We start from the raw sequence: 10,972 nt of genomic DNA, 5'->3' as shown, positions 1-10,972 counted from the left end.
CCTAGCGTGTACAGGAGTGAGAGGTCGGAGATATCAGAGATCTTTTCTTAAACAAACTGGGGGCCAGTGTGAAGGGGCTGAAACTGGAGTGATGTGATCACATCTCTTGGTTCTGGTTAAAAGCCTCGCAGCTGAATTCTGTACAGTCTGGACTTGATTAATATATTTTTGATTCAGGAAAGAAAAGATGCTGTTGCAGTGACCCAGGCATGAAGAATTGAAGGTGAGTAAAACGGTCTTGTCTTTAAAAGTTAAAATAGATTTGTTTTTAAAAATATTTCTAAGATGATTAAAACATGATTGCAAAGTGAACTGAACCAATGCGTAATTAACCAACACTGTGTGGGGGGCCACATGCAGTATATTTTTAAAGACAAGCCGATCATGGCCCGCTGACCGAATTCAAACAGCCTGCAGGCCACAATTGGCCCCTGGGCCAGACTTTGAACATGCCTGGCTTTAGGTGCAGACTTCACTGATTTAATTACCCGAAATCCAGTGCAATACACACACTGTCGTTTTTCAGCTGTTGACTACAAAACGAACATGAAAAATAAATAATATATTAAATTGTTACTGTTAATATTAACCACATCATGATACAGAAATATGTACAAGTACAGGCTCTGGACGGAGCCTAATCAAAATGCATTTTATTATTGCAGCATATCCATTAGAATAGAGGCTGGGCAGTGTCATGCCAAATATATGGGCTAACAGACTGGCTGAAAAAGAATAAAAGGCCTGTAAGTAATGCCTAATTTATTTAGTGTCCTCAACTCCAGACTCTACATGACAATGGGCACGTAGTAAATGCGACTGAAGTCCAGAGGGAGGAAATTTGGTTTCAGCCCAAGACTGACCCCTACAGGCTTTTTTTCTGACAAAATACCAGTGATCATAGCATACATATTTTTTTAAGACAAGTGACTCGGAGTGTGTCTGCAGTGTCATGATCATGATGCTACTTGCAATGTAACACTAAAACTGATGTACAACCAAAGCTAGTTGTCATATAAAGTATAAGGAAAGATTTGTGTATTTTAGGTCAGTCAATCCTGCTGGTGTCTTTCCTTTCATTTTTGTATTTGTAGTTGTCAAGTATGTCGAGCTTTGGTACCAGGTTTACACAATATGTAACATGCAACAAAAGGATCTGCAAAATGTGGCGATGTAGTTTCACCAATAACATCAGTCAAGTTCATTGTTTTAGATTTATTGAAGAGGAAAAAAGAGACAGTACAAGCATTGTTTAATATTTTCATACAAAAACGTGTGTTGGTGAAGTGTGGGAAGAAACAGAAGCTCTAATCCATCCTGGCTTTCAGGGTTCGTGTGGTGATCTTGTCTTTCTCACTGCCAAAGAAAAGAAAAGGCTGTCACTCGCTGCAAACCTGTCATTCCACTCAACCTGTACATATTGTTCCTCTATTACTGTACTTACATGACGTGTACGACGACTCCCATACCAGACACTGCATCTCTATCAACTGCATTCAGCATAGCCTGGGAGATGGTCTCAAACAGGTCCTCTGGTTCCTGCACCACAGAAAACATTTCTCAAAAAAACACACGACTTTTTATCTAAAGAATACCTGTGGTCAGAAAGGCTGAACCCTTGTTAGACCTCACAATAGACCTGTACAATAGTAGGTCAGTCTCTAAAAACTAGCTTCTATGGAGCAAATGTTTAAATAGACAATAGATATTCCTGACATGAGCAGCAGATTTATACTCCTGTATTGAAACTGTCAGTTGTCAGCTGTGCAGAGAAACTATTATGATCTTGTAAAAGTTATATCTGACAATTTTAGCAATACTACATATTAAAGGTAGTAGTATCTCCATTTACATGCACATAGCATAAATATACACACTCACACAATGATCCAGCAAACATCATGTAGCAAGCCACCTACAGGCATATAAATAGGGATGCATCTAATCTGAAATTCTGAGCCTATCCCAGTTGACATTGGGTGAGAGGCGGGGTACACCCTGAACAGGTCCCCAGACTATCACAGGGCTGACACATAGAGACAGACAACCATTCATGCTCACATTCACACCTACGGCCAATTTAGAGTCACCAATTAACCTGCATGTCTTCGGACTGTAGGAGGAAGCTGGAATACTTTGAGAAATTCCGCTAACAAAGGAAGAACATGCAAACTCCTGCTCCCCCACCCCAGGTTCGAATCAGAAACCCTCTTGCAGTGAGGCAACAATGCTAACCACTGCACCACCGTGCTGCTATTGTAATCAACCTTCTCCCAATACTCATTTATGAACAGAGCATGAGTGAATCATAATATAACTCACTGCTACCTGTGTTTGCTTTTAGCTCTGGCCACCCGCTGCTAACTGCTAACGTTAACTAGGTTTCCTCCTGCTGATTTCAACGTGGAATATCAGGAAAAACCTAAGGTGCATCGCAGGTGAATTTACTCAACTCGACTACAAACATGTTTTCTATTGTCCCCCCCCAGGACAACAGGACGCTGTTAATCTCAAGCCCTGCTTTACAACCATCAGTGATCGTCATCTTATTTGCTGATTAGGCCTATGGCAGTTAACGAGACGAATATTGGCCTATACTGATGTTAAACCAATAAATCAGTGCATCCCTACATCAAAGTGCCTTCAAACCTCACACTCGACTTACCATGTCTGGCTCCCACAAGGATTCACACATGCCATACATCTGCTCCGAACAGGTGCCGCTCACAACGAAGTCTTCTGTCACCATGGGGCAGCCAATCAAATCCAAGGAGCAGATGAATGGCTCTGAGGTTTTGGGATCTAGTCCGGCAATCACAGGCTCGATGTAGTATGGGCCAAATCTGATGAGAGCATCACACATTAATCAGATGTTCTTTCACCGTCTATGAAAGTATTTATGTCTTCAGTGTGCAGCTTTATAGTTGGACATGGGTCCTGTTTACATTAAAATGGATCTAAATCAAGTTCAGTGCACTCACCTCCTTTCATACAACAGGTTGGACACCATGCTCATGAAGGTCTTAGGCTTGATCTGGCGACCCTCCTTCAGCTCGTACAGGTTAAGTCTGAATTTAAGCCTCTGGGCTCTACACACGAAGCAAAGACATCCATCATTCCTAAGACACTAATCCTACTTTTCTAGCTTTGACTAACAGCATTACTAATACCACAGTTTCCCCAAAATAGTTAGTAATAAACGATTTATCTCAATTAGTGTTATTCTTAACAATACATAAGATCCAAAAGTTGTCAAAAGCCAATTTGTAGAGCTCAAAGAACACCTGCCATCATGGCCCTGTTGGTTGTGACAGAACTGCTTTACTAGTTTGAGAGAAAGACACGGAGGTTAAGCACACTCACACTGTCTGAACATCAGTGGCAAGTCCAGCCAGCCCGATGTACAGCTTATCTCCCATGGGAAACACCTTCTGAAAGTCTGTGGTGACCATCTGAGCCTGAATGCCAAATCTCCGGTCAGCTGCTATTGCCACACAGTTCTTCCCCCGCATGGCCATGACGGCCCCTCCGTTATAGGACATAATAGACTGGATGAAGAAGGAGAAAGGTTAGTCAGTAAGATCTGAAAGGATTAGTGGATCAGTTGATAAGTCAATTAACAGAAAATGTATCTGATCTCTATTAATTTTGTAAGTCCTTTTACAGCAAAAAGACAAAACAAGCAATTTAAATATTTAAATTTCAGCTCTTGAGACATGTTGATAAACATTTTTCACTTTTTTCTTTTGTTTCATTCCCCAAACAATCATGAGAAAATAAGTGGCACACTGTTTGACAATGACAATAATTGTAAGTTGACACCTTACTATTGAGCAAAAAGAGGATAAACAATACTGGTATTAAAGACAGAAATAAGAACCTCAATCACAGGACTGGGCTAACAGTAAGGACACTGTCAATAAGTAGGTGACATTCAAATAATATTCAATGTATTTTTTGTTGTAATAGTAGAGTATTATGACTGAAATATATCTATTACCTCACATAATTCAGTTATTTTTAACCCATGTGTGTAAACATGGAGCAGTAAATTATAAAAGCTCATAGTGTAACAATCAAAGTAAGAGTAAAATGGGAAGTATAATTATAGGACACAAACGGTGGACCAGTATCTGAAATATCCCGTCAGATATATTTCTAAATGCAATGATAATTAGGGGAAAACGTCGTTATTGAGCTTTTAAACCTGTTTTCTGTTGACAGTAGCTTTACATTATCCAACTGCTATTTAACTGTGTTAAGTTGAAGCTCCAGCAAACCAGGGGGACATTGTCTGATCAGATATTAACTGATGTTGGTACAACCTAAACTTACTTACAACTGTTTAAGGCTGCCTCTGTTGAAGATGCAAAATGTAATTAAGGAGGATTCCTGCACGGACAGAAAACCAGCGTACAAGATGCAACGTTAGCTAGCTCATGCCTAGCTAGGTAAGCTAAGTGTTTAGCTTTCCGGCTAACACCGGCTACTATTAGTTAATTCTTCTGCATCGTTAGCTGAAATATTATTTACGCTAACGGGTTATCTAGGGAAATTAAAGCGTTAAAATCGTTTTCAGAGGATATTAGCTAACTTAAACTTTAGTGAGTAACTTATGCTAAAGATGTCAGTGAGCTAGCGTCCTAATATTAGCTTAGCCGAGCCACTGTAATTGTCAGTCTAATTTAATAATTTTCAACCATTTTACCACACAAACCAATCACAGAAAATCTGCGCAGGGTGTACTTACCATTGTGAAGGTGTTGTGGTAGTTTCCTAGATCATAAAATTTGTAAACGCCACTTCTTGGGATATTATAAGTGACTGTTTCCCAGAGTGACTACACGATTTAGAAACACAGTGGATGAGACTAGCATGATTGTACTACGTCAGCGCTTGCGCAAAAGGCCATTGGCTGGATCAGTGCAAAGCGCTGCTCTCATTGGAGGATATGGGGCACTGGCGAGCGGTGCGTGTATAGTTTGTTCGAGGCGTGTTAAAGTGAAATTAAAACCGGCAGATTTCAGTTTCAGGTCTGAGGGAGACAATCACAAGGTTGGGCATGCAACCAAGGATATTTTTTGTTCCACCAACTGAATGATAATGCATGACAGTGACAAAAAGTTAAGGTATGTCCTGGCCTGCCTTCATATTGTTAAGATGGACAACAAACCATATTGGCTCAACTATAACCACCAAAATAAATAAACAATTTAAAGGGGAAGATCACCATCAGGAGTCAGGATTTACATGTTTTTTTTAAATCGTAGTGTTCCTGCTTCCAAAAAAGAAAATGTACACAGACACTCAGAACATTCCTCTGGGTGCTCTCAGTGTCATCAAGTATATCTTTCCCAATTCATCGTCTATGGAGCAGCTCCACACTTTATGCTTGATGACATCACTTTTTCTAAAGATTATTTTTAGGGCTTTTTCCCTTTATCATTGTGCAGCTGGGGAGAGATACGAAAGTGGGTTAAGAGAGGGGAAATTACATGAAGCAAAGGGCTGCAGGTTGAACACAAATTTGAGTTTTATCACTCTAGATTTTGGATTTAGGATAGTTCATCTTTAGACCATAGGAATAAAATATGGGTGTTGATATGAATATGTGTACATTTGATGGTGTGTTTTATGAAGCAGTATCTGAACGACAGAGGATCCACACTAAAAACATACATTTAATGAAAAAAAAAAAAAAAGCCAAAACAAATAATGGAGCTCAGGGAATATGTTTTTATTCCATTTTCCACTCACAGGACTAAGTAACATATATTACAAAAACCTTGTAAGATAAAAGCAGAGTCTATAATACTGTAAAAACTAAAACAATACACTGTACAAAGTTCGGATCTCACAGACCTACTGGCTTTGAAGAACTACAAGAGATCAGTCACGATAGTCTGAAATATAAATTATGTCACTGTTATGGAAAGTAATTTACAAAATAAAATCCACTGGTAGGCATGGAGACATGTAGGTCCTTGTTTGAGCTCATGATAGACTCCCACCACACCAGCTATCTTCACTGTCTCACACATACACAGCTGCTTCAGTACATTAAAGGGACAGATAAAGGGGTGGGTGGAATTATCTTGCTAAGCCTTTTTAATCAGTTCAGTTTATTTGTATGACAAATGTGTTGTGTCTTCATCTCTTCATGAAGTTGTCCATTGTGGCTGTCGTCCTCTGAATGGAGTGGATGTTCCTCTTCACTCTGTCCTCTAATGACGAGGTGGCAGCACTCTCCAGCTTCATGTTACTGAAAGAGGAAAGGTGAGTGTTACTGGAGCTAAAATGGTAGTATGCAAGAAAGGTGAAAAGTGAAGAGACCTCAGGAGGATATTATTTGTGGATTTAAAGGGTAGCTTCAGTATTTTTCCATGTTTTTGTGTCCAAGTGACTAATGGGAACAAATGTTTTTGGAAATTGGTCCAGTATTGAGCGAGACAGCAGCAGAACAGGCTGCAATGTAACCACTTGGTGCAACTGAGCACAGTCAATTTACATCCCTTTTCAGTGCATGTTTTTGCCACTGACAGGCTCAGATTCCAATGATGAGTGTCTGACAACAATATTGAAAGGATCCCTACAGAGATAGATCTCTTTATTAAAGAGTAAGATCCTTTTTGTTTAACCAGAAAGTGCTCCAAATTCACTGTTGTCAAAACCACCAGACTCCATTTAAATTAGCACTTATCTTATTATTGTAAAATAGACTTCATTCAAAGCTGAAAGAAACAAAATAAAATACACAAAAGCCATCTTCGTTCGCCTCCTCACTGTTCCAACAATCACCAATTCTGGTTTGGTTGAAATAAACCCTTAATTCACCCTGTTAGATGTGAAAATATGCTGGCTCCTTGTGTTTCCTGGTGTTTCTCTTTGACAGAAAGGTTGCCCCTAAAAGGATCCATTTCATAAGTTGTCAGACACTTATTATAACAATCTGAGCCTGTTAGTGATAAAGCACTAAAAGGTCATGTTTATGCCACTTGTAAATTGATGATGCACAAATGCCCGCAGGGATTATTACACGCAGTCTGTTACGTTGCTGCCAAAACCGGACTACTTTCTGAAAATGGTTGCTCCCATTAGTCACACAGACACAAAAACATGGGAAAATAGGGTCCAGGTACCTTTTAAGACAGAACAATAATCATGTCACACTCTTTCAATATCTGTGTCCATGTTGCTCAGAAACTTACTGAATGAAGCCAGCATGACGGTCATGCTTGACATTTTGTTCCCGCTGCTTCTCCTGCTCGTCTTGCCTCTTGTATCTCTTCACATTATTCTCCCTGTCCTCCTCCCTCTGCTTGGCCTGGCTCATCATCTCCTGCCTCTTACGCTCCAGCTCTTCTGCAGAGAGCTTCCTACATACGAGAGAAAAAAAAACATGAGAAAAATGACTGAAATCCACTCAGTGTGGGTGGTGATTAGGACAATTCACTGAAAAACACATTAGTATTCAAGAGGCATTTTCCTGATTAAACATCAAAGTCAAAGTAAGAATAAAAAATGACATGGAAGAGGAGTAATTTGAGATAGAAATGGTACAGCTAACCAACTATTTGATGGCAAATACCATGGCAGCAACATGACAGAGAGGATTCAAGATTGAATAGTGAAGAGAAACATTGTAATCTGAGGAGGAATGGGTGACTTCAGTCATTAGCAGCAAAACACGAATGCCATACTTCTATAAGCGAAGCAAGTAATGAATCTTAATCGAGATACTGTCCAAATTAGAATAATGCCATTAGCTAAACAATAGCCATCATTTACATGTCCCTGTGAAGTCTTACTTGGACACATGGTGCTTCTCTCTCTGGTAACGCTCCTTCTGTGGACTGGAAGCTCTGGGCTCAACCTTCCTGTCTCCTCTGTGCGAGGAAGAGGAGTGGACGTGACTCTCCCTGTTGTTCCTGTGAGGCGATCGGGAGCGGCTCCTCTCACGGCGCCCTGAGTGATTGGAGGAAGCTGAGGACTGGTGATGTCTGCCAGCGGGGAACTGAGAGGGAAGACTTGATTGTTAGGACTTTAAGTGTCTGGCCCAGTGTGAGATTAATTGTTGAAACTGAAGAACGGATCATGTGTACACTGCCATTCACAAGTTTGGAACTGCCTGCCACAAAAGCTTGATAGGTTGTAAAAAGTCCTCTTTACAGATAGATGTTACTTTGTATGAAGGACAACGTTGGTGTCTTAATTAAACTGGTTTTATTTCTATTAAAAGAGACATTATTGAAGAAAAGAAGAAAAACATCATAATAACTGATGATTCCAGACTTTTTAACAGCAGTGTATGCGTGATCAGAATAACAGTGGTATAATGAAATACTGCTTTGCTGCTCACTGACCTGTAGACCATAGCCCGGAACATGATGGGAACGAGATTTGGTGTCTGAAGATTCATCTCGTGAATGTGACCTAAAGAAAGATTACAGCTGATATTTAAACAGCTTGTTTAATTGCTCTATTGATTTAATTTCATCTGTGTGTGTGATATTTTTGCATTGTAAGTGTGCTTTTAAGTTTGAGCAGACACAAATCACACATGTACATTTACATACCTGTGTTTCTTCTCGTCTTCCTCATCTGAGCTCGAACTCCTCCTCTTGTGCTTCCTCTCCTCCTTTCTTCTCTCTTTGTCTTTCTTCTCCTTTTTGTCCTTCTTCCTCTTCTTCTTCTTGTCTTTCTTGTCGAGATTTTGGCGCAGCTGTGAAAGAACCGACCAGTAAATTAAAGTGCATGACAATCTCCACCTCCTGACACTGTACTGCTTTTGTAACACAGCTGCAGTTGTCATATGTTCACAAAGTAAGTGGAAACATCACTGACAGATGCTTAGAAATAGCTGTAAATATCAAACATGAGTGAATTCGTTATTTACAGTAAAACAACTGAACAATTAAATCAAGCATCAAAACAGTTACAGTAATTTTACCATTTCTTTAATTTTCTTCATCTTCACTGGATTAGTCAAGACCTCCCTCTTCTTTTCTTCTTCACGTTTCCTTTAAAAAATAACAAGACAAAACATAAATTAAACAATTTGAAACTTTGAGCATATTTTCAGGACAAATTATAGGAGATAAGTGACTTACTGACCTGATTTCAAACAGGGGATCTTCCCTGATCTTGGCAGCCAGGTCGAGGCTTGAGGCAGGAGCTGTGGGGTTGAAAATGGACCCAGGCAGGAGGCCAGTCTCAGCTGATGGACCGCTCTCGGGCTCCTCGTATTGGTCGGTGATCTGCTTGTCAATGGGACGTCCCAGCAGGTACTCATCTCTGGACACCTGGCCAGCAGGGCCCTGGTACATCCAGTCCAGGCGGTCATCTTTCTTTCTGTCATCATAAAAAAGGTATGACTTAGACACTACTTTTGGACTTAAACTATAACACAACTTTCATGTTAATATCAGAGGACTAACTTGATGGAGCCAGCTTCCTCTGCAAATCTTGTTATCTCTTCTCGGGCTCGTTCCTCCTTCAGTTCTTTCTGGAGCTCTTCAATCTTCTTGCGTTCAGCCTCATGTTTCTGTTCAGCTTTCCAAACACGCTCAATATTTTTCATAGTCTGGGGATGCCAGCTCTTTTTCAAGTTCTGGCAGAAGACAAGATGGACGATATTTAGTGTCTTTAACTGTGGGAACTATCAAGTACAAAATTAGGTGTACAAATTTGACTTGAAAGGGTTTAACTAAAAATTATTAACGTAAACAGAACAGAGTATAAAATCTGACTGCAAACATATGAACACAAACAATTGATGATAATCTCCCGAGAATATATAACATCTTTTGCTATATTCGGCATGGTTATAATTTACCATGGAGCACAATATTTCAACAGAAATGTCAACTTTTAGTTGACTTTTAGGTCTAGTTAATGCTAATGCTAACATAAGCTAGCTAGGTTAATTTACTAGCTACAAGCTAGTGAAATAGGGATTAAAACATAAGAATAAGATAAAACCAAAGGTAAAGTGAGTATTGCTGAACTGAACTGTGGCTCGTAACTATTACTTGTAGGTACTGATTCAAGCTTTAACAGCTATATAGACACCAGTAAGGAAACGAACATTTTAAAACACCTATATTCTGAATGGAGTTTGGTAATCACGGTCCCTAAGGAGATAGCGCCTATGAAGAAATAAGTTACTTACCAGATCGCCGCCTCCCATCTTGAAAAATTTGTTTTTTTCAATCCAACAAAAAAAAAATGGAAATAGACAAATCTGTCCTACAAGTGTGAAATATAGAACGACGAAAGTTCAACGCTAGCTAGAAAATGGAGCCACCGAGGCTCTTGTGTGATGTGTTTTGTACACTTCCTGTTTGTATGATTCACTTTCCGGTTCCAGTTGATGGTGCCTTCAGGTGACTTAAGGTCTTTACAGTACAGCTGTGTCTTCGTGAATAAAGCAGGCTACTAAATATCACTTAACAAAGATTTCTGTGGGGACGCAGGGGACACGCCCCTTCAATAATAACAACTTTATCTTATCTTTTATTTTCACAAAATTTAAGACATTTAAGACAGCATAGATTGAGGCAGAAAATGTCCATATTGGTCCATAATTAATTCACCAGAATGCAGGAAATTGAGTGACTGAGACTCAAAAAATTCTTTCGGAATCCTGACCCTGAATGCAACAGTTTAATGTAAAACTTACATGAAAGAACTGAGCATATGGCTGGATAAATGAGACTGGAGTTATATTCATACTGCACGATTTGTTTGAGAGATTTTTCAGTATAGTCTTTTTCTGCTGGACACAAGGACCCCAGTAAGTTTAATTCATCAAGAATATTCTGAGTTTTTAAATTCCTTTTTCACTGTGGAGACATGCTAGAAAAACAGTCTTCTTCCCAGTTCAATGTAACAAAGTGTAGTAATTGATATACAAATAGTCATTTGGGGGTGAAGTATTCCTTTAACGAAGCTGTTCCTACCATACTATAGC

The 10,972-nt window shown here is 39.5% G+C and overlaps 2 protein-coding genes across 2 annotated transcripts; both read right to left on the bottom strand.

Annotated features, from left to right (window-relative positions):
• Nucleotides 1-1,200: 1,200 nt before the first annotated feature.
• Nucleotides 1,201-4,906, bottom strand: psmb3 (proteasome 20S subunit beta 3). The gene is made up of 6 exons (XM_050045615.1): nucleotides 4,751-4,906; nucleotides 3,364-3,548; nucleotides 2,982-3,089; nucleotides 2,666-2,843; nucleotides 1,445-1,539; nucleotides 1,201-1,356 (listed from the first exon to the last, which is right to left on the bottom strand). The coding sequence occupies exons 1-6, from the start codon at nucleotides 4,751-4,753 to the stop codon at nucleotides 1,308-1,310; spliced, it is 618 nt and encodes a 205-aa protein (XP_049901572.1). The 5' UTR covers nucleotides 4,754-4,906; the 3' UTR covers nucleotides 1,201-1,307.
• An 816-nt stretch (nucleotides 4,907-5,722) lies between these two features.
• cwc25 (CWC25 spliceosome associated protein homolog) lies at nucleotides 5,723-10,344 on the bottom strand. Its single transcript, XM_050045598.1, has 9 exons — nucleotides 10,172-10,344; nucleotides 9,438-9,610; nucleotides 9,115-9,351; nucleotides 8,951-9,020; nucleotides 8,577-8,722; nucleotides 8,364-8,433; nucleotides 7,809-8,014; nucleotides 7,209-7,376; nucleotides 5,723-6,262 (listed from the first exon to the last, which is right to left on the bottom strand). The coding sequence occupies exons 1-9, from the start codon at nucleotides 10,187-10,189 to the stop codon at nucleotides 6,151-6,153; spliced, it is 1,200 nt and encodes a 399-aa protein (XP_049901555.1). The 5' UTR covers nucleotides 10,190-10,344; the 3' UTR covers nucleotides 5,723-6,150.
• Between the last annotated feature and the right edge of the window lie 628 nt (nucleotides 10,345-10,972).

This window comes from Epinephelus moara, chromosome 5, assembly GCF_006386435.1.
Source record: "Epinephelus moara isolate mb chromosome 5, YSFRI_EMoa_1.0, whole genome shotgun sequence".
NCBI lineage: Eukaryota > Metazoa > Chordata > Actinopteri > Perciformes > Serranidae > Epinephelus > Epinephelus moara.
Note: the sequence above shows the minus strand (reverse complement) of the source record. Positions and strands in the feature narration are given on the sequence as shown.